At 40.1% G+C, this 23,170-nt stretch overlaps 1 protein-coding gene across 1 annotated transcript in view; it reads right to left on the reverse strand.

The window, feature by feature from the left end:
• LOC108976449 (ATP-dependent Clp protease proteolytic subunit) overlaps window positions 1–23,170 on the reverse strand; it is a 53,715-nt gene that overhangs the window by 2,829 nt on the left and 27,716 nt on the right. The window contains exon 2 of the mRNA XM_018945563.1: window positions 13,747–14,163. Coding sequence (XP_018801108.1) covers window positions 13,747–14,163 — 417 coding nt within the window. The remainder of the gene's footprint in view (window positions 1–13,746; window positions 14,164–23,170) is intronic.

The raw sequence follows: 23,170 nt of genomic DNA on the forward strand, positions 1-23,170 counted from the left end.
AGAGCGTATTGTGTGAAAGATTAAAGCCCACCGTCAACAAATTGATTGGACCTTATCAGTGTGGCTTTAAACTTGGCAAATCAACAACCGACCAGATATTCACCATGCGCCAAACCTTGGAAAAGACCCGTGAAAGGAGAATCAACACACACCACCTCCTCTTCGATTTCAAAGCTGCTTTCGACAGTACGAAAAGCTCCTCAAGCTCCGTCAGAATCGGGAAAGACCTCTCCGAGCAGGTCGATACCAAACGACAAGGCGACTCCTTATCGTGCGACTTCTTCAACCTGCTTCTGAAGAAAGTAGTTCGAGATGCAGAACTTAATCGAGCATCGGTCTCAACACCCGCGCCGTTAGTTCTGCTTTCTCCAGACTGGACAAGGAAGCAACACAAATGAGTCTGGCAGGGAACGAAGCCAAAACGAAATATCTCCTGTCATCAAACAAACAGTCGTCGCACTCGCGTCACTGTTGACAACGTCCGGTGTGTTTAACGTAGGTACCTGCAGACGACAGCCTTACCCCACGGTGCTCAAAAGTACAATGGATCAATTTAATGCGTTGATCAGCGCCCTGCAAAATACTTTAGTATACTAAAATACTAAGTTTTTTCAGTACCAATTGGCAGTGCGGAATGGACACACTAACCATCTTGGAAGGGTTCGAGGCCCATCTAAAACCTCTGCCGTACTTTGGGTCCGGCACCCGGTTGCAATGCAACTCCGCATTGAGTGATCAAAGCACTCTTCCCGCATTTGGGCATAAACCACAACCACCACGATACTCCCCAAGGGGCCTACCGCATGAGCAGGTTGGAGCGAACTCCAAGGGCTCCTGCTCCCCGTGGTACCAGAATTAAGTCCCCGGTCAGACTTCGTAGCCGGAACTACTACTAGTTGAGCTTCCATACTGCTCTGGACTGGTGGCCAGGGGTTAGACCCCATACTCCCATCCCCTACACCCATAATCCCCCTTACCTAACCTAACTTAACCTAACCTAACGTTTCAGTCAATTGTCTCCGCCGCCTAAATATCTCACGCGCAAACCTATCCAACGTCCCTAATTGTTCGGAATTCCAGCTAGTGGAGATCACACCGCTCACATCTAGCTGTCCATTTAAATAACTAATCCCCATTCTCCTAAAGCTTCTGATGTACATTGCGCATTCTGCGATGACATGTACCCAATCCTCATTTAGTGCTCCACACGCACATTCGGGTATTTCTGATAGTTTCCTCCTGTGCAAGAATGCATTCAGGGGCCCATGTCCCGTGAGTAGGAAGCCCGAGCTCAGACAGAATCTGAAGTCGTGGTTTCCTTCCACAAGCCTGACATCCTGGATGTATTGGTAAGTCACTCGACCGTTTCTGCTATTGTTCCAACGGTTTTGCCACTAATTCCTAACTATTTCATCTAGGAGCCTCTTGCTTCCTAGATATCCCTCCCTCTGTGCATCATTATCATTCTGGAACAATGACACACTCAAACCCCTCCTTAATCTGAATGCAACAGCTCTCTGTACGACAATCAGATCAAGCGGGAGAGCTCCTAAAGCACCTGCATTGCTTCCGTTGAGACGGTGCGACATACGGGTAAGCAACCAAGCATTATAAAACGCTGTATTGAGAGGAGCTTTTGACACCCCAAGACTGTCGTGGCTGTTTCCCACAATACAGCGGTGCCAAGTGGCACAGGCCACAAACAAACCACGATATGTGGTGCAAACAGCACAACGTCCGCGACCCCAATCACTCCTCAAAATGCGTCGTATTTTGCCTACGGTTGCCTGTAAGCGCTCCTTCGCAATTGCTAAATGGGGAATGAAACTCATTCTCTCACTCATAGTCAGCCCCAAGTATTTGACCTGCGTCACGTACCTGATGCTGACCCCATTTACCCGGACGATTGGTGGACGTACCGGCGACAATTTCCCTTTTAGCAGCATTGTCACGGTGTTATCCATCGAAATGTCTACCCCCACACCAACGCCCCAATTGTGGACAATTTCGAGAAATTGACTACCCGCCCGTTCTATTTCGCTACGTGAACGACCTCCTACTAAAATAAGAAGGTCATCCGCGTAYGCAGAACATTCACAGAGTGGCTCCAGCTGTGCCAGCAGGGAGTCCATCATGAGGTTCCATATATATGGACCACAGACAGCCAGGAGTCACACTGGTCTCAACGCTCTCATTCATTCCAACGATAGAGGCCTTTCTGACCGAAAAATAACTCCCCCAAAGAGTAATTTCTGGACCGTTCAGCTCCTCTAATTGTTGAATTACCCGATCCCAGATCAGATAGTCGAATGCTCCTTTGAAGTCAACAAATATACAAATTCTGGACATACATCCAGGCGTCCTCTACGCTGCGTCCTGTTCTGAAACCTTATTGTCTATCTGACTAAATACTGCTCGTATGCTCCTGAAGCCGTTCCACTATTACTCTTTTCAGCACTTTTCCAAGAACTGGAAGGAGACTGATGCCCCGATAGGAGCGAGGATTGCTAACCAGGCCAAAAGCGTACCTAAACTTCCCATCATCTAATGGAGGGACGGGTACCTCTTGTGCTTGAGGTGCCTGTGCTTCCGACCTGGGAAAGAACGCACCCAGAAGAATCTCTGCATACTCATTCCATGTTGATAACAAAGTGTCACCATCGCGAAGAGAGGTTATATCACTATTTTTACGACCCCTGCAGATCTCATGGATCTGCCCCCAAGGGTCGTCTTTGTTTTGTCCCACAAAGCTTCTCCAGTCTTTCTCTTTGATTCTTAGTAGCATGTCTTTGTACTCTCTTGTCTCAGTACTGAGATCATGCCGAATCTGGGCCAACCTGTCAGAATTGGACCGTCTAGCACGTTAAGACTTCCGTCTCAAACGCCTGACAGACCTCCTCTTCAGGGTTAGCTCGTGCGTCCACCATTTGAGTTTCTTGCTGCGGTAGCTTTCGCTTTTCCGTTCTATCGTTCACACCCCAAACTAAGGCATTGAGCTGAGCGATTTGATCATCGACCCCTAATTCCTTAAACTTTCCGAGCGGAATTTCTAAAACCGCTTCCCTAACAGAGAGTCCATATCGGCTCCAGTCGATACCAGAGGTACGCCATCGCGGCAATGGACTTACATACTCAGAGGGAGGAGATCTGGGAGTAACCCTAATTCGAATCAATGATCACTAAGACTCTACCCTCCTTTTACCTCCCACCGAACGTGAAACGCTCCGCTAGCTGCCTGATTGATGAGAGTAACATTAATATTGCTAACACCTCCTTTCCCATCGAATGTATAGAATTCACTGGGCTCATTTACTATGTGGAGGTTATTAGCCATCACCCTCTCGCTGAGTGCTTTGTCTCGACTGTGGCTTTGGTATCCGGCCGAATGCCGGGATACCTTACTAAGCCACATCGAAGACGAGGCATTTGCGTCTAGTCCAAGGATAATTGGACTACTACTCGCAAGTAGTAATAGCCTATCCATGTACCTCAGATAAGGCTCTAGGGCTTCGCTGAATTTGCAGTACAAACTCGCGACAACTAGTTTACCGAACTCCCTTTCTATAGAGACGCAAACTCCCAGCTGTGAAGAGTCCAAAACTACGCAATCGTAGTTCGGATTGTTCAGAACTATTGCGGTGTTAGCCCCCCCAATTCACACATAACGGCATAAGACATCTGGCAATTGAGCTGAAACAGCGCGCCCATTAATGCCTAGAGAGTGCGCACTCAACCATGCTGCAATATACTGGCAGAAATCGGACATCATGAGACAGGGGCAGAGCGGCAGCTTTGTGACCCTCTTGGACACACCTCCGGCAGACATCGGACTTGTCCCGACATTCCTAAGCCCGGTGGTCGAAGCCCATGCACCGGAAACAACCGGCAACTGGGCTACCTGCATGCACACGGAAGGAGAACCACTTCACGTAGACCCTTCCTGCCTCCAAAAGAGTAGACATTATTTTGTCTTCTCCTTCTAGGACGACGTTCGTCCTACCCTCACCCTTGGCCTCCTAGGGCTTTTTTGGCCCCAGAACAACGCTCCTTGATGTTGTGCTCGAAGATTTTCTCCATGAACTCTTAAAGCTTAATTTTGGTGTGCACACCCTACACAACGACCCTCTGTCCCATCTCTTTATTTGCGGTCACACTTAGACCGACCTCCTCAAACTTTTTGTTGTTCACCAACTTCTCCCTCTCCGTGATGGAGGGGGATCGGAGGACAACCCGACCACCTTTTAGCGGCTTTAGTGCGTGCACACGCACGCCGAGAGAAGGTCCCACTTCCTTCTCTACCTTCTTGCCCACCTCTTTGGATGAGGTAGCAGGAGCCTTCCTGCTCACAAGTACAGACCAGGTCTCCGTTGGTCTTGGCATCTTTGGCCCTATTGCCTCCAGCACGGGTGCCGGAGGGGATTTCACCGAAGGCGATGCCGCGGATGCACACGTATGCATGTGGGATGGCCCACAACCCCCTTTTAGAACGTCAACTTGCCCACGGAGATGGGCATAGTCTCCTCATACCGTGACGAAAAATCCAACAATTTTTTCATTGTTGGAGCATCCAAGCCCAACCCGAAAACTACATCGCTGACGYCCACGGAGACAGCTTTTAAAGCTGCTAGGTGGGCGTGCGCATCCCTACCCTCAATATTATTTTTACGACTTACTGTGGCCGCTGCTTCCGCCTTCTGCTTGACTCCTCCAATCGCTGGGCGTTTCTCTCCGCTGCTGCTCTTCGTCGCGCCGACGTTCTTGGCAGTGCTTGCTACACTGCTGCCCCTGCCTGAGGAGCTGGAATTGCTCTTTTTCTCCTCCACCTTTGTTGATGACCCTTTACGGGCGGCGGCAGCTTCAGAGGCACTCCATCGGAGTCCGAGTACTTCCACTGTCGTGACGTACTCCTTCTCGTCTCCGGATTTGCATCCCTTCCTCTTTGTTGGAGGCATTTCAGCCTCTCAAAATTTCCCCGAATGTGAAAGCACTAAGTGTCACTGTTTTTCTTTCTTTAGAAAAACCCAAGCTGGATTATTTTAGGGAAATCCCAAAGCTCCGCGGGGTTTTTGCGCACTAGAATTTTTTTGTGTCCTCTCACCTGCGTTAGGTAGCACACACACACTTTCAGCACTGCCACTGTGCTTAGTGCTTTGTGTAGCACACACACACACTATTCTACCTGGGCTAGGTAGCACACACACTTTTCGCACTGTCACTGCGCTTAGTGCAGCACACACACACACACTATTACCAAGGTCACTACACTTTTGTTACTATTGTTATACACAATTTATTGTTTTGTCACTATTATTTGTGTGGTCAAACACACCACAATCTTCTGTCACTGTCACAAATTATCGTCACTGTATCGATTGTTAATATCGCCACTATTTTTGCTTGCTAACTCGCGTTTCTTCGCGCACACGACCGTTCACTTCGGCTGTTCATACGCAACTCCGTCACTGAATAACTTTGAAGTCGTAGATAATTTCGTCTATCTTGGAACCAGCGTAAACACCAACAACAATGTCAGCCTGGAAATTCAACGCAGGATAACTCTTGCCAACAGGTGCTACTTCGGACTGAATAGGCAATTAAGAAGCAAAGTCCTCTCTTGACAAACAAAAACCAAACTCTATAAGTCACTCATAATTCCCGTCCTGCCATATGGTGCAGAGGCTTGGACGATGTCAACAACTGGTTTATGGTCCTTTGTGCGTTGGCCACGGCGAATATGCTGTATGAGATATATGACGACATTGACATAGTTCAGCGAATTAAAAGACAGCAGCTACGCAGGCTAGGTCAATTTGTCCGAATGGACGAAAACACTCCAGCTCTGAAAGTAATCGACAGTGTACCCGCCGGGGGAAGCAGAGGAACAGGAAGACCTGCACTCCGATAGAAGGACCACCTGGATATGGTTGGAATATCCAATTGGCGTCACGTAGCGAAAAGAAGAAACGACTGGCGCGCTGTTGTTAACTCGGCTATAATCGCGTAAGTGGTGTCTACGCCAATTAAGAAGAAGAATAGATGAGAGAATTATATCAGATTATTTAGACATATCGAAGTGTATGGGGCATTACCTTCTATTTACAAGATGCGTTCCAAAGTAAACAGAACAAAAGATTTTTCCGGCAAAATCAATTTATTTTATTCAAAATAGTCTCCTTTTGCTTTATTACAGATTTTTACACCTTTCAAAAGCATGTCGACCGAGTGTTTTAGCTCGTTGGCCGGTATGGCCGCCAGTATGCTGATGGAAGCTTTTTGAATGACCACTAGGTCTGCATAACGCTTTCCTTTCCTGGGCAAATGCATTTTTCTGAAAAGGCAGAAGTCGCACGGTGCCATATCAGGTGAATACGAGGAGTGGTTAATGGTGAAAATGTGATTTTTGTTCAAGCAATCGTCCCTCGAATGCTGGATTCTGAGCAATTCTTGGTCACCAGTCAATTTGTGCGGAACAAACCGTGCACACATCTTCTGTAAGCCCACATGTTCGGTCAAAATCCGATAAATCAATGTTTTGGAGATGTTCAATTCCATTTCCATGAATTTCAATGATGATTTCGGCTGATTTTTGAGGAATTCAGACACAGTTTCGATGATATTCCGGTGATCACGGATTTTGATTGGCCCACATGTTGATCGTCATTTATGTCCTCACGACCATTTCGAAAACGTTGAAACCATTCGTGCCCTCTGTTAAGAGATAGAGAATCATCGTCATAGACTTGTTTCATCAATTGAAATGTTTCGGTAAAAGTTTTACCAATTTCAAAACAAAACTTAATGTTGGTTTTTTGTTCGAAGCTCATTTTCGCACCGATAACACAAACATACTGACACTTAAAACGCAATAATCTATGAAATGTCATGAAATTATCACTGGTTCATCGATAAAGATAGCAGATTCTAACGCACCAGTCGACATATAGATAGTACAACCAGGGGGCGCTAGATTAAAAAAAGGACAAGAATTATGAGAGATTGGTAGACAATCGAGAGAGGACTTTACTTTTCGATTGCCTACTCAGTAAGAGGGATTCTGCGTTGGGTTTCATAGCTGATATTGTTGCTGGTGTTGATGCTGGTTCCAAGATAGACGAAATAATCTACCACTTCACATTTATAATACAAAAACTCGCGAATGTCATAAATGTTTTCCGGATGACAGGAGATATTTCGTCTTGATAATCAGACCCATACGCTTCACTTTCTTATCCCGTTTAAAAAAAGCAGAGCTAAAGGCACTTTCTCTATTTCGTTTTGCAGCGCATATTATTTTCTCTAGCAATAAGTTGAATTAGTCACAGAATAGTGAATCCTCTATTCTGAAACCGAAGCTTTTATAGTCTTTATTGATATTTAAATTTTATTCGAATTTTTATAATATATATACACACATACATCAAAGCAACATATGATTTTTAATGAATGCCATTTATAAGGAGGGAATTAATAGATTGTAGCAATATGTAAAAAAATTTAACAAAAATTTACTTTCAACCGGTTTCGAGATGTTTTTTTAATAAAACACATGAAAAGTCAAGTTATCAAGATAAGTTGTTTTTATATTCATGAAATATAGTACTGTGTTTCAGAATAAAAACCTGACGTTTACGTATTTAAGAGATTCAGGTAAGGTCTGCTGTAGAAGAACAGAAATAACTGAGTACTTAAAATTAAAAAAAAAAAAACATCCAATTCAAATTTGGTGTGCAAAGTTAAAAAGTTAAAGAAATATCTTTTGAGTACATATAGGGAATTGTCTTTTCAACATCAATCAARGTATCCGCAAAAATTTACATTTCACTTTTAAAAGCGTGATTTAAAGTTAGAAAAGAACGAATAAGATATTCGAAGAATGAGAGGTTCTTCTTTATATCATTAACAGGGTGCCACAAAGTTTATAAAATGTAAAAGAGAACGAAAGAACATATACATATATAAAGGGTGATCCATTTCGAGGTTCACTACTTTTATAAAGAAAAAACACAGAAACTTTAAATTTAATGTGAAATGTTTATTACTCGTATCATTCGAAAGAACCTTTTTTGATATTAAATTTTTGAAGGTTTTCTCTTTCAAATGTTAGTCACGGCAATGTCTTAGCTGGTCTATCCATTCTATCCAATTTTCGATGACTCGTTCGAACGTTTCGACGTGTAACTGGCCAATGGCACGCGTGATGTTTTGCTTCAAGACCTGAATCGAAGTGGAATGTTCCGCATATACTCTAGACTTTACATATCCCCACAAAAAAAGTATAACGGTGTTATTTTGGTGCGCAATCGACTGACCCAAAACGTTAAATTATCTGCTCACCGAAATGTTTTCTCAATAAAATAATACGTGTGGGTCTTGGCAGCTCTTGCTTCTCTTCAGGTCGTTTTTTCATTTTAAGTTATCAGCTACAGCTGCTCTATCTGTATAACTTACCGTCAGAAGCATGCAGCTCTTTCCTTAATCCAAAGATGTCATGATTCTTGAATAAGGACAGGGTCCTAGATTCGTCCTAGATTAAGCAGGAGATCGGCGGATGATGTTTGAAAAAGAAAAAACCGTGGTGTCTTGCCGATAGAGGATTTTTCATCTTGAGTACTCTTCCGCTTCACCGAAGATTGTTGCTCGTTTAACTCCTTAATTTTTCCATCACCTACGCTTCTTAGCAACCTTTTGCCCAACTCAAGTGCTGGTCATACTTCTATTTAGCCAGCGTCGCTGAAATTTTTATAGTGACTTTTTCGGTGATTTTGTGGTATTCTCTTTTTGCGGTTATTTGTTTACACAGTCGAGCTGGCACTGTTATTGCCTGGCGCGTGTGCGTACCGATAGTATGCTTGTTTGTGCAAATGGCGAGTGCACACTCTAGTAGTGTTGTTGCTCGGGTAAGCTACCGTGGGTGTTTTTGGGCGCATTTTTGTGTATAATTTCGGCGTGGTTGGCAATTGCATTGTGGTCAGAACAAATTGTTTTATTATAGCTAGGTATTCGCCCAACGTGGTCATCCATGTTTTTAGTGGAAACTTCGCACGGCTCCAATTCAGTACCGTGTTGTTGGGGTGGACGTAACGGTCAACCGAAAGTGTGGTCCACGGCTTGTGGTATTAAGTCGAATTTTTATAATAAAGTTGAACGATTTTAAACGTTGTTTAAGCGGAAGTCTTTCCATGATGAAATGCGAAACATTACTGAACAAAAATGACATGACAGCTTCACATGACTTATGCATCATCTGTCAAAAAAAGGCTATTGAAAAAAAGACTTGGAACAGCGGGTAAATGACCAGCAAAAGGAGCTGACTTTCCTATGTCCGTCTTTCTATATTTACGCGAACTAGTCCACATTTTGTGAGCTTTCGTTATTAAATTTTGCATGTCCTTTTCTCCCCAATAAACTGGTCATTTGTGGGAACCATTCGGACCACTATACACTTTGCTTACAGTTCACAGGTCGGCAGGCTTCAAAATTGTGGTGCTTAAAAAAAAAGAAGATATTTTCCTTGGTTGCTACCTAACCTACTACAAATTATAATTATAGTAATAGAAAAGGTTAAAAAGGGTCCATTTAAGTGCATATTAACCACATTAAAGGTTGGCATGGAAATAGTAGCATCAAATATTTTAAATTTACGATCATCCATCAGCTGTACATACTATAAAATAAATAATATTTTCATTCATTCAAAAACTATTGAATTCGAAAGTCAACTCCCTTAATATTTATATGTCGACAACCTAATAATAATTAAATGACGGAATAAGTGAAAATCTCTTAGAAACCGAATAATGATACGGAGTTATAGGATCTTATTTTAAACAGCCTAGAGAATCTGGAAAAGTTAAGAGCTGAAATGGTTCATTGTTTAGAGGATCCAAGTTCCACAATGATTGCTAAGATGGATGTTCACTAGAAAGGTGGTGTGAGCCGAAGCGTTGTCGTGGTGCAACTTTCAATCAGTTGCGATTGTGTTGTCGGACCCGATTGACCCTTTTTTTGAGGACTTCTACGTAAAATTTGGCGTTGTCGGTATGTCCAGGAGGAACAAATTCATGGTGGACGATGTCTTTGATGGTCCCTAATTTTATCTATTTTAAGGATACACTGATATTACAAACCGATCTTTACATATTGGCCAATAAATTCGGTATAAAGTCAACCGAAAGTTCGAAGATATTTATATTATATATGTATACGAGGGGAGCACTTTGTGTCGATTTTATCAATTCCTGGCACAAGAGTATGCTGTCATAACCAATAAATAAATATTATACCGAAATTGGTGGAGCGGAAGTGGTATAATTGGAGCAATTACGGGATATACGGAGTAACGGCGCCAGTACGCAGCAGCAGTAGCGGGACGTTAGAAGAACAGTACAGCCAAGGAGGAGGCGTGATAGCAGAGTTGAACGAAGGGAAGGAAAAACCAGATAAGAGTTAAATTTAATTTTTTAATAATGATTTTTAAGGTTTTTCGAAATATATTGTGTAAATATTTAAGCGGCTAATATAATATTATGCAATTTGGATAGTATAAAAAAAAATTGTTAAGATTGTTGGAAAGTTTTTGTGTAAATATTTAAGCGGCTAGTATGATGCAATTTGATTAATATAAAAGTTGTTAAGATTTTCAGGCAAGAAAACAAAAAAAGTCAATCTGTCACTTGTGATTAAGTTATTCGAAAAGTGAGGATCAATCTAACACATGTTGAAACGTTCTCAGCACACTTCCACTCGAAGCAATTTCTGGTTGTCAGTGAGCAATTTTGGGACCATTGTCGCGCACACCACAGATTTTGATAAATTTTAGATCTGGGCAATTTAACGAATACTTAGTCGACGGTCTGAGTTCAAAATTTGCGCACACGAGTCACATTGTTTGTGTTTGTCAAAGTCGCAGTTCTCTCAGCACGGCCTTCATCAGAGATCCTCCTACGGCCAAGGTCAGCAGAACCTGAGGGATTAGTCGTCAAACCCAATGTTAGTACAGTGGTGCAGAAGGATGAAGATCAGCGTGAGGAAGCTGCTAGGAGATACCGCCATTCAATCCGTTCAAGAAGGACTTGTGAAGTAGCACATAATGACAGCGAGTTCACTATTGTGGCCAGGGAGCCGAGAGAGAGTGCAGGATGTTGGAAGCGAGTACGAAGTCGGTCTAAGAGACTGTGGACAAGGACACGGATATAAAGATCGAACCAGAGAACTACTGGTAGTTTTGGAAGCAGAATATATCAATATTATTTTAGATATCAAATTTGAATACGAAGAGAGCGAAGATTGGACGGAAAGAATTCTTCATCTTCAACAAAGGGGATAAGTCTTTAGAGACACTATGTCTCGACCAAGTCCGAAAAAATCCCTAAATTATATTTGCTTGACCGTGGATGCTCTTTCCAAATTCGTCTGACTATATCGAATTAAGAATACTGGAGCAGAAGCAGTCGTAAAGTGCTTGAAGAAGCGAGCAGCAGTGTTTGGAAATCCAAGCCGAGTTATAACTGATAGAGGTTCGGAGTTTAACTCAAATTTATTCAATTTCTGGCCCCTCAAATGGTCTGTTCCATGTATCAGTCTGAAATATATTGGAATATACATTTTTCAGATGCAACTTCTGCCTATAATATTTTCCCAACACAAATTTTTATACCCTGTTCTGTTGTGTTGTTCTAAGCCCCTGTTTTCCAGATAAAATTTCCACGTGTTAAGCCCCGAGTTCTTGTGGTTTTTCAGCAACCATTTGCTCCAATTTCATGAGTTGTTGTCGTTAGCGGTTCCCATTAATGATTTCACTGCATCTGGTCCCACAAATTTGGTATCAGGTGTAGCCGTTACTGTGGCTGGTTGGTCAGGCTGTCTTTTCAAGCCRCAATCCGCTGTAAACGCTTGTTTAGCATTGTACATTGCTTGTAACATTTGGTATTGCAAACATCTCAAATGATCCGACTTATGATGAGAACAGTGTGGCACTAATGTGTCACTAACAAAACAGAATCAACGATAAATTGCCGGCATCTACTAACGCTTCACATTTTTATATTCATTTTGAAAAAGTAATTAATGTTGTTGTTGTTGTAGCGGCAGAATTCTGCCGAGCTGACAATACTTGGCCGGATAAAAATCCGGATCTGTTCCGGTTAAGTAGACCCGACTGTCGTGGGAACGGACAAATTAATTTTTGTCATCGCTTCCACTGACTTGTGACACTGTGCATTGTCTTGCTGAAACAGCATTTTATTTCTTCAAATGCAGGCCGTTTCTCGGCGATTTCGTTCTTCGCCGGCGACAACATCTTTTGGGTGTCCAATGCTCCCCGATTTTTGACTTCTCTGAGATTTTTCTGAGATAACGTTCGGAAACACGTTATTAAGCCAAGTTTTTGCTTCAAAAAGATATATTTTGGCAACTCAGGGAATTCCTTTTTATATTGTAATACTTGCTCACTGTAATTAACGGCTACAATTTAAATAAGATATTTTGTAAATCTGTACAGAAACATATATGATGTTACAAATATTTATGTTTATTCACTATCGCCAGCACATACTGATATAGTCTGAAACGTAGATATGTATTTACAAATATCTATTTCTATAAACATCTCAATAGTCAGGACAAGGACGGAGTTACATTTACTACAGCGGCCATTTAAAGGTAAGCAATTCAGTGTGGGATTCGTGGTGGGAGAAAGAGTCAGTGGTCGAGCCCTAGCATTCACTCCGATGGAGGAGCGTCTAGCCACAATTCGCGTTGGACCAAATTTTTTCAACATAACACTGATTTACGCTCACGCCTGACGGAAGTGAAAAACGATTTGTTCAAATATGCCTTTCCTGAGGTGATGAAGTTCGCTTCTAACAACAGCCCAGCCACAATGTAAAGATTGTTCTTGGCGATTTTAACTCCAAAGAGGGCAAAAAAGCCATATGGTACAACAGTTGAAAAAATGGGCTGAGCCAAATTATTTCATAAAGCTACATGGCTGCACCCGGATCGAAAACTTTGAAATCAAATCAGATGATGTTGTGATAGATGGATGACAAGCATCTTTAACGTGAGTACAGTCCTAAAATCGACCACTATTTTCTTGTATATTTGTTTTGTCATTTCTTAAGAATTCGTGTACAACCGTGATATAGTCGTCTCTTCTGTTATTCGCAAGGAAATTATCACAAAGCACTACAAAACTCTTCGCACGTTTCTCAACACAGCTATATTGTTCGCTTATAATTTAGAAAATTGCGTTATTTTTAAATTTAATTCGAGTTTGTGTTTGGATGTTCCAAAATTTAATTCTCGTTCTATTCGACAAGACCTACAAGAAAAACAACATTATTTCTCAGGTATTTTGGAGTGTCATATTGTGTAAACTGAGGGTATTTAAAATTGTGCTATATGGGTGGTTATAATAGCTCGATTCCACCATTTCTTTAAAATAATAACATTAATATCTTTTTTATGGTAAGGTTTGGTTTACAAAAAAATTCGTTATGAAACTTTCTTAAGAGCAATTAGAAAACCGTTAGGAACATGACCTTCCCGTTACAACTAAGCGATTATACTTGAAGGTCTCTCTCAACCAATTTTTTAGAGTACATTCTCTTTCTTTTGGCCCACCCTAGTATATGTAACTCCACATCTATCTTGATTAGCTTTATGTGATACAGAAACTGTTAGGTGAAAAAAACTACTATGTAGCAAAATGTTGTAAGATTATAAAAATTATATTAGCAAACATACCTGAACTCCTCCAGAAGGCTGATGTATCATAATGCGCGCATTAGGAAGCGAATATCTCATCCCTGTAGTGCCTGCAGTTAACAGTAAGGAACCCATAGAACATGCTTGACCAACACACCATGTTGAAATTGGGGGTTTTACATACTGCATTGTATCATAAATTGCCAGTCCTGCAGTTACAACTCCGCCAGGAGAATTAATGTACATGTGAATTGGCTTGTTAAAATTTTCAGATTGTAGAAATAACAGTTGGGCCACAACTAAAGAGCTTAGGTCATCATGTATCGGACCCATTACACATACTATACGTTCCTTTAATAACCGTGAGAAAATATCGTAAGCCCGCTCGCCTCTACCCGTTTGCTCAACAACCATTGGAATTAGATGAATATATCTTTTGTTTGACGTTTTTTTCCCCTAAAAAGTAACATTACAGCAATTAAATAATATAATTAAAACAAACACAAGTCGTTCCAGGAATATAATTTCAGACTTTACATCGAACAAATGAGGATTACATGTAAATTTTCGTTCAAATTCCGCGTAAACCGCACCCGTGGTTCGAGATATTTAATAATTACCTTTTTAATTTAATTATTCTGGAAATATTTGTACAAAATCAGATCGACTGGGGTTGATTTAAAATTGTGATACAGGCGCGATTGTGATCAAATTTAGTCTAGTTTCTTATTATAACATGGGAATGCTGGGATAATGTTATGCACCAAATTTGTGATTTTATCTAAAAGTTGGCAGTACACTGAGTCTTATGTACCCTAATGCTAAATGCTTAAAAAGTTGTATTAAAGAGTTAGTAGTTTTTAGCACAGTCCCTTTATGGAAAGTGGACGTAGTTAAAACTCGATATCACACATTTTCACAATGTGATTGAAAAACTGGCCTTCTGCATGTGTGGTCAATATATGTAGCTTTAGTTGGTTGCAAAATATAGCGTCTACAAATAGGGATGACTTGATTTTGACAGCTCATGGGGGTCATGTTTTAATATGTTCCGTAAGATTTCTGTAAGGCACGTTCACGTTAGTACAACGCTCGGGAATTATCGTAAATTATTACCTCTTCAACTCGTCTCGGCAATCTTAACACTTACATATAGCGTGCATAACTATATAAATAGGGCACATACAGGATATTTTAAAAGGAGTCGTAAAGCATTTAAATAAAACTTTCTTCGCTAGGGAGCATTAAAGCTTCCAACGAGTCAAAAAGCACAAAGCAATGGCTAAAAAGTAATATTTCTGGTTTTATAGCTGCAGGTGACTGACCGTCTGGAAGTTCAGATTTGAATCCATTGGAATACAGTTTGTGGTCAGAATTGGAGAACACGGACATTCAAATTTGAACTGTAATTGAACTTAAAGCAGGACTAAGTATAAAGGCCAAATAGTTGAAAAATTAAAACTCTGGTGTATTAAAGTGACTTCTGCAGAATTTAAGAATTACGGCCATCTTTTCAGACTAACATTAATCGCTGCATAAACGCAAAAAGGATATCTAGTCCTATTAAATCAGCGGTTTGCAACAATTTTCACATAGTTCCTTTGAAAAATGGTAACAATGGTGAAACAAAAATTAAAAGTTTTTTGAATTTTGTTAAATACTTGCCAAATAATAACAAGAATTACTACTCTTACCAACTGAAGAGCTCAAAAGGCCTGCTGTCAGAAAAGGTATAGAATTTTCGGTATACTCTAACGATGTTAAATAGCACTGGAAGAATGTGGTTTTAGTATTAAATCAGTAATACATATTTTTAACAGGAACAAAGTCCCACAACAAATGTTCAAAATAGGATTGCTGCCAAATTCTAACCAACTTAACAAAAGTTAAACATATCCGATTAACAATCTAAAATATATGCTCCATCGCAGAATTTCTCTTGAGGAACCATACAAAAGAAACGATTCAGTACAAGGCATATACTGCCAAGAATATGGACACACGAAAGCATTTTGCAACCTAAGTAGTGATTGCGTGGAGTGTGGTGATTTACATCTTACAACAAAATGTATTCTTAAAAAAGAATTTAAATACAAAACGTAGTAATAGTGGCTAGAAAAGAGTTAACATAGGCATCTTCATACAGACCAATCAGTCTTCTTTCCTGTATATATAAAATATTTGAAAGTGTTCCTATCAAAGATGTCTCCTTTCCGAAAAAAAATAAAATTCCAATTCGGGTTTCGTAATAAACATAGCACAGTAGAGCAAGTAAATGGAATTAGTAATAATTAGAAAATAAGAAAGCATATGATCACAGAGAGTACTGTTCAGCTATATATTTCTATTTCTAAGGTGAGGCATGAAGGCCTTTTATATATGATTAAAAACTTTCTACCTTAACAATTGAATAAAATATTGGAGTCTTATTTAAAAAATAAACAATTTATGGTTTAAGCGGGAGATTTTATATCTGATGAACGACGGATAAGGGCTAGTGTACCACAGGGCAAAGTTGTAGGTTCAAGACTAAACATAATATACACAGTAGATCTTCCAACAGCGAATAATGTACTTCTTCATCAACTTTTGAGGATGGCAAAGCCTTTTTACACATTTTAGCATCAAGAATACTAGCGAAGTGCTTAAGTTCTGCCGAAGAATGGTAGGTCACTATCGTATAAATATGAATGAAGCATGTCACATTTTCGGTAAGACCAAAAATGTGCCCGGCATTAAAAATGAACAATATTTTAGTATCCCAAGCAAATGAAGTACGTTATATTGGTATTCGCCTAGATAGAAGGCTCAAGTGGATAAAACGTATGTCTAGTAAAATTACTTGCATGAAGATAAAAGCGGCAAATTTAAATTGGGTTTTAAATAAATACTCCAAACTTAGACTAGACAACAAAGTGTTTTTATATGTATAATGCGATCATAAACTCGATTTGGATGTATGGCATACAATACAATACAAACGTTAATATAGAAAATGCTTAGAACAATCATGTCCTTGCTTTGGTACATGGGTAATGAAAATAGCGATAGAGATCGTGGTATTCCTTTGGTAAAAAAAAGTAGAGGACAGCAGAATGAAATATATATCAAAACTTCGAGATCACCCAAACCCATTAGCTAATGATTTAGGCCATTCCTGCGATGAAACAAAAAAATTCCCGATCTTATGACATTTCTACGATCCAAAAATTCGAAATTATTACAATTTACTCACGGAGTTAGTGGCGTCAACTCCAAGAGCTCCAGTGCAATTAATGGTCCATAATCGTCCTGTCAGATCAATAATTAGTGGAAAAATTTGAATCCACAGGCACAGTACGAAATGTTCCCGTGCCAGTGAGACAAACGAAGTGCGTATAGTGTCAAGAATATTGCTACCGCTGGCGCGTCAATTGAGGAAGACCCAAATAAGTCTCTCTTACGTCGTTCTCATAAGTTGGACATCTCTGTGACGTGTGGGTAGCCTAAGAACATCCGTTTGAAGGCGAAATATACCATCCACACAGGATTGTGCGCTGGATTTACAACCCGTCACGGAAAAAACACTACCATGGCAAACGAAATAAGGACTACCATTTGAGGGCATGCACTTGGAATGTCCGGTCCATTAATTGGGAAGATGCCGCTGCCCAGTTGGTTGATGTCATCGTTAGAGTGAATGCTGACATCACCGCCGTCCAAGAAATGCGATGCACGGGACATGGACTGAGGCGAGTGGGTCCTTGTGGCATTTACTGTAGTGGCCATAAAAAGGAGCGTAAATTTAATGTGGGATTCGTGGTGAGAGAGAGACTTTATCGCCGAGTACTGTCATTCACGCCGGGGGATGAACGTCTAGCCACAATCCGAATCAAAGCGAAGTTCTTCAAGATATCGCTGATTTGCGCACACGCCACGACGGATGAGAAGGACGATATGACCAAAGATGCCTTCTATGAGCGCTTGGAGCGCACCTATGAAAGCTGCCCCTGCCACGGTCGGTAAATTCAGCCTCCACGACGAAACAGCCAAATGGATCGAGACTGATTGACCTCGCCGGGGCCTGAAATATGGTTTTTTGTAGTACTATCCGGATCAAAAAAAAACAAGATTCGCACCCACGTCATTGCAGCAAAAAATGCACGCCAAAAAATACAAGGAAGGTTCGACGTCGAACTTTTCTACTCGGCTTGCACTCCTGCTCTCTGAGAACACTAGTCAACAACTAGGTATAAGGAAACTGTGGGACAGCATTTCAAACTCCTTACGTACAGCTGCAACCGAAACCATTAGTTTTCGGAAAGTGCACAAGAACAGGAGGTACGACGAGGACGTTACGATCGACCACAAMACGTGCGGGATGGGATAGATACCGAGAGTTGAAGAGGGAAGCGAGACTCATTTGCAGACAGAAAAAGAAAGAGGCCGAAATGCGTGAGTACGAAGAGCTTGATACGCTAGCCGACAGGGATAATGCTCAAAAATTCTACGAAAAAATACGGCGGCTTATAGAAGGTATCAAGACCGGAGCATACTCTTGTAGAACCCCCAAAGGTGATCTAGTCACCGATGCCCAGAGCATACTTAAATTATGGAGAGAACACTTCTCCAGTAAGTCTCCAGGGAAAGCATAACTATAGGAGAAGGGGAACCCGATTCCCCAATTGATGACGATGAAGCAGACGTTCCATTGCCCGACCATGAAGAAGTTCGAATAGCGATTACCCACCTGAAGAACTACAAAACGGCTGGGGTCGAAGGAATGCCGGCCGAGATACTCTAAACAAGGTGGCGAAAAACTGATAAGGAGCGTGCATCAGCTTTTTTGTAAAATATGGTCGGACGAAATCATGTCCAACGATTGGAATTTAAGGGTGACCCTTCAATCTGCACCAACTACCGTGGGATAAGCCTCCTTAACATCGCGCATAAGGTTCTATCGAGCGTATTGTGTGAAAGATTAAAGCCCACCGTTAACAAACTGATTGGACCTTATCGGTGTGGCTTTAGATCTGGCTAATCAACAACCTACCAGATATTCAGCATGACAGACTGAAAAAGGAAGCAAAGCAAATTGGTCTGGCAGTGAACGAGGGCAAGACGAAATATTTCCTGTCATCGAGTTTTCGAGAACTGGGTGTATGTAAATTTTATTGATATGCATGTATATTTATACTAGAAAAACATAAAACTGTCCGTTAAAATTTTGGCTGTCCGGTTAAAAGAACTTGCTTAAAAAACTTAATTTTCGTGTCCGCGTCTGCACAAAAAAGCGTTCTGTTATGAAAACTATAAGAAAATTTTAGCTAAATCTTAATGTCCGCTTAAGAGAGCTTCCGCTTAATAGAAATTTTCTTGCATATTAGATAATTAGGAATTGAACCTGCTACAATATCGAATACGAAGTTACGCAAGGGTCCGTCTTGTTTATCTGGGCATCTCAAGCACTACATCTGGGTGTGGGTTTTTTTAGGAGCGTCGAATCGTATAGTAATTCTACCTTGTTGGTTCCAACTGTTCATACAGTTCCTACTACCCTGGCATTTCGATGGGTAGCACCTTTCTCCGATAGCCTGTATTTTGAAGTATTACCATTCAAATTTTAATGTAATTTTTCTTTAAACATACCACGAATTAAATTTTTTATATACAAGAGTCGCTACTGTAAGAAATAATCGAAACAAAAAACAACGAATCTTATTAGGATTTTTAATAATTCCCTTACTAAACAATATCACCCCGAAGTAAAAAGAAAACTATCAGTTCGAAACCTGTTTTAATCGATACAGAACATTCGACCACCTTTCCGGGGGGTGCATAGCGGCTATGAGTGGGTGGGTATCCTTATAGCATGGAAACTACAGCTATCACAAGAGGACTGATGAGAAACTAGGTGGTAAGGTTAGATGAAAGGGATGGTAAGGAAGTTGGAAGCCATACTGCAATCCGTTTCTACCTAATCACGACTTACAAGGACAAGATGAAATCACATCCACAGTTGTTAAGGAGAGCTTTGGCAAGAGGCAGGTAAAGGAAAGCCAACGTAGTCATTGGATCGGTCGCAAGCTCGAGTATAAATGCTACAGCTGAGTCACTTTTAGATTTTATTTGTAGCCAGAATCTATTTATTTGTAATAGGCGCTCACTCACTCTAGCTTCAAAAGGCTTGATCTGTTCTGAACGATGGCAAGATTTCTCCTAGGCGCTCATTTTTCATGAAACCAATCCACAGAGAAATAGATATTAGCCGCCTCAAAAATTTTGTGGCAAGCTCCAAGCGTGTATTTTCTGTCCGAGAGGGATTTTTAATGATGAAGGGGAATAGAGACTAACCCATTGGTTAATTTCAAAACCCATAATACTTCTTAAAAACATAGGTTTGAATGTGAATGACGGCGTGGGTAAGGTTTTTAGGTAGAAAAAATACGTCTTTTGCGAATTTATTTCTGCATAGCGGCCATTTAAAGTGAAAACTAATATTTTCCACTCAAAAAATTCCGCCATTTTGTGAGTGAAAAAAAAAACAAAAACAAAAATACTTAATGATGGGGTACATATTTTATATGCCAAAAATGTGTACAAAGTTTGACATGGATCGGTCAAGCAGTTTTGAAATTACAGTAAACACGGCATTTGAAATAGTAGTTTTGAGAAAAACGTGTCTAAAATTTGTAAACTAACAAAATGACGAAAAAATTTCCCTATATTGTCAAAAGTATGCTCAATAATGTATAAAAGGCCCGAATAAAACTCAATCCATACTTAAGAAAGAAAATCGCAAAAAAAAGTAATGGTCAACTGTACAAGAGAAAATTATTATTTAAATTTAGAGTCTGTAAAATTATCCAACATTATATGGATTATATAACACTTCGCCAATTAGTTTTATACATTTCCTAAATCTAAAATAGTGCACAAATAGTTTTAAATCATAATTAAAAAATTATAAAACTTGACTAATTTACACAATAACAAAACAAGTTTATTGCGAACGTAGAAATAATAAAATGGACTAGAAAGAATTGTAAATGTTATAGAGATGCATTAAAGACCACGCGTAATTATTTAAATTTAACTTGGCAGTTCTGTAAAGGAACTCAACAAGTGCAGTGAACGCACACTCTTAATAAATAAAGCAAATAAGGAAAATAATAATAAATTGGCGCCCAATGGCAAAAATTATAAAACAAAGTAAAAAAAAAAGGATTTTAACTTAATGTGTAAAAATTAATTCAAGTCGTATTGACCAAGTCAAAATAATAGCTTAAAGCCAGGTGATTACGAAAATCGGAGGCCCGATTAAAGCCTAACAAATAAAATGTGGTTCAGAGAATCAGAAATCAATTATCGAGTTTGCAGTTAACACTGCACTCACGAACCATATTTAAAGTTTTGAACAAAAATTTAATTGATTTAGTAACGATAGCCGAGGTAGAATTATTTAGATATGATTTGTTAGTACCTGACTTTGAAAGTAAACACGAAACATACGTCTCCTGGCGCAAGGAAACTCAAATACATATCGGTGTTGATTGTACCCGATGTAACGATTGAGCTGCTTCTTTTGSCACAACTGCAATTTGCTTGCCACATAAGAAATTTCTTTGGAAATTTAGTCAACTTTTTGGGTTTTGAATTTTTCCTCGAAATCGGCTGTATAAAATTCCTCTTCAGGTAACTGAGAAAAGTCGGCTAAAACGTAGGTCTAGTCATCCATTATGCAGCTTTCGAATTTCGTAAAAAAATCTTCCGTCAGCTTTTTAACTCGTTATTTTGCGGTTTCGTTCTTGACGGCGTCTCTGTCCGGAGCTTTCTGTCAGCGCAGGTTCCTTCTTCGTCCTGCGTAAGAAAGATGCTGATTTTAGGAACAAAAACCCATTGACATTATTTTTGCCGCACGTCCAAATTACTTGCAATACGTGTTAGCTTTACCTCAAGAAGTTTAGTCTAATCGTGAACGCTTTCAATTCGCAAATAATTTTGCTAAAAGCTCGGAAGAAAGAGCTTTTCGGATTGAACAACCTTCTATTTTTTAATAAGCAGAAGAGAGAACAGGAGCCACCTCCACTAATGGAAATTAAGAGTTTAAACCGATTCAGATAGCCTATCACACGAAGAATCAGAAGTTTCTCCCCTTATGTACCACTTTCGAATCAGATCATCAAAACGCCAAATAGTGGCACTGCACACGAGACCAAAGCAACAAAATTATATAAATAATTATAGAATAAATGTCCTTATTTTCAAGAGGAATAAGAATATCAAACTAGGGTCCATCAGAAGCTGATGACATTAAAGATAAACTTTTCAACATGATGAAGTGAATTTTTAGGAATAGCTCCCTGCTGCTGTTTGCAAAACGAACAATAGTAAACGAGCCATAAAGATACTTATTGACACAATGACTGCAGTAAAGGATTTTTCTTGGCGAAGTCTCTTCATGGTTTTAACTCTTTTCAACATAAATGTCTTATGAATCTTTTCAACACTACCTTTTTTAATACTTCCAAATATGTCAACATTTGATACAATAATAGGACTAACTTGCTTAATTAAGTAGGATAAATATTGGATTTCAAAAATAAAACATAACAAACTGCATCCGGTCAATAGAGAATTCAATTTCTAAAAAATGCTGTCGTCAATTTTACAGAGGTCGAAAACATAGAAGTTCCCAAACAAGTTCAGGAAACTATCTTATAATACAACCATTGTTACCACTATTTGAATAGAAGTTGAAGAAGGGGTATACCCCAGAATATATCCTTATCCAATGAGTGTTTCGGACCTCGAAAATAAAAAAAGTTAGAACTTTGTTTGCGAAACAACAAGACGGTAATACTCACAAGTTAAAGACTTTAAAAGGCTGAACTCAAAAATATACCTTCAATTCTATCAAACCCCGATAAAGCAAAGTATTTTATAACTTCTTCTTCTTAATTGGCGTAGACACCTGATTATAACCTAGTTAGCAAAAGCACGTCAGTCGTTCCTTCTTTTCGCTACGTGGCGCCAATTGGATATTCCAAGCGTAGCCATGTCCTTCTCCACCTGGTCCTTCCAACGGAATGGAGTTTTTCCTCTTCCTCTGCTTTCCCCGGCGGATACTGCGTGGAATACTTTCAGAGCTGGAGTGTTTTCGTCCATACGGACAACATGACCTAGCCAGCGTAGCCGCTGTCTTTTAATTCGCTGAACTATGTCAATGTCGTCATATATCTCATACAGCTCATCGTTCCATCGAATGCGATATTCGAAGTGGGCAACGCGCAAGGGACCATAAATATTTCGCAGAACTTTTCTCTCGAAAACTCGAAGCGTCGACTCATCAGTTGTTGACATCGTCCAAGCAGGACGGGAATTATGAGTGACTTATACTTTGGTTTTAGTTTGTCGAGAGACGACTTTGCTTCTCAATTGCCTACTCAGTCCGAAGTAGCACTTGTTGGCAAGAGTTATCCTG

This window comes from Bactrocera latifrons, unplaced genomic scaffold, assembly GCF_001853355.1.
Source record: "Bactrocera latifrons isolate USDA-ARS-PBARC rearing strain unplaced genomic scaffold, ASM185335v1 scaffold_766, whole genome shotgun sequence".
Taxonomy (NCBI): Eukaryota; Metazoa; Arthropoda; class Insecta; order Diptera; family Tephritidae; genus Bactrocera; species Bactrocera latifrons.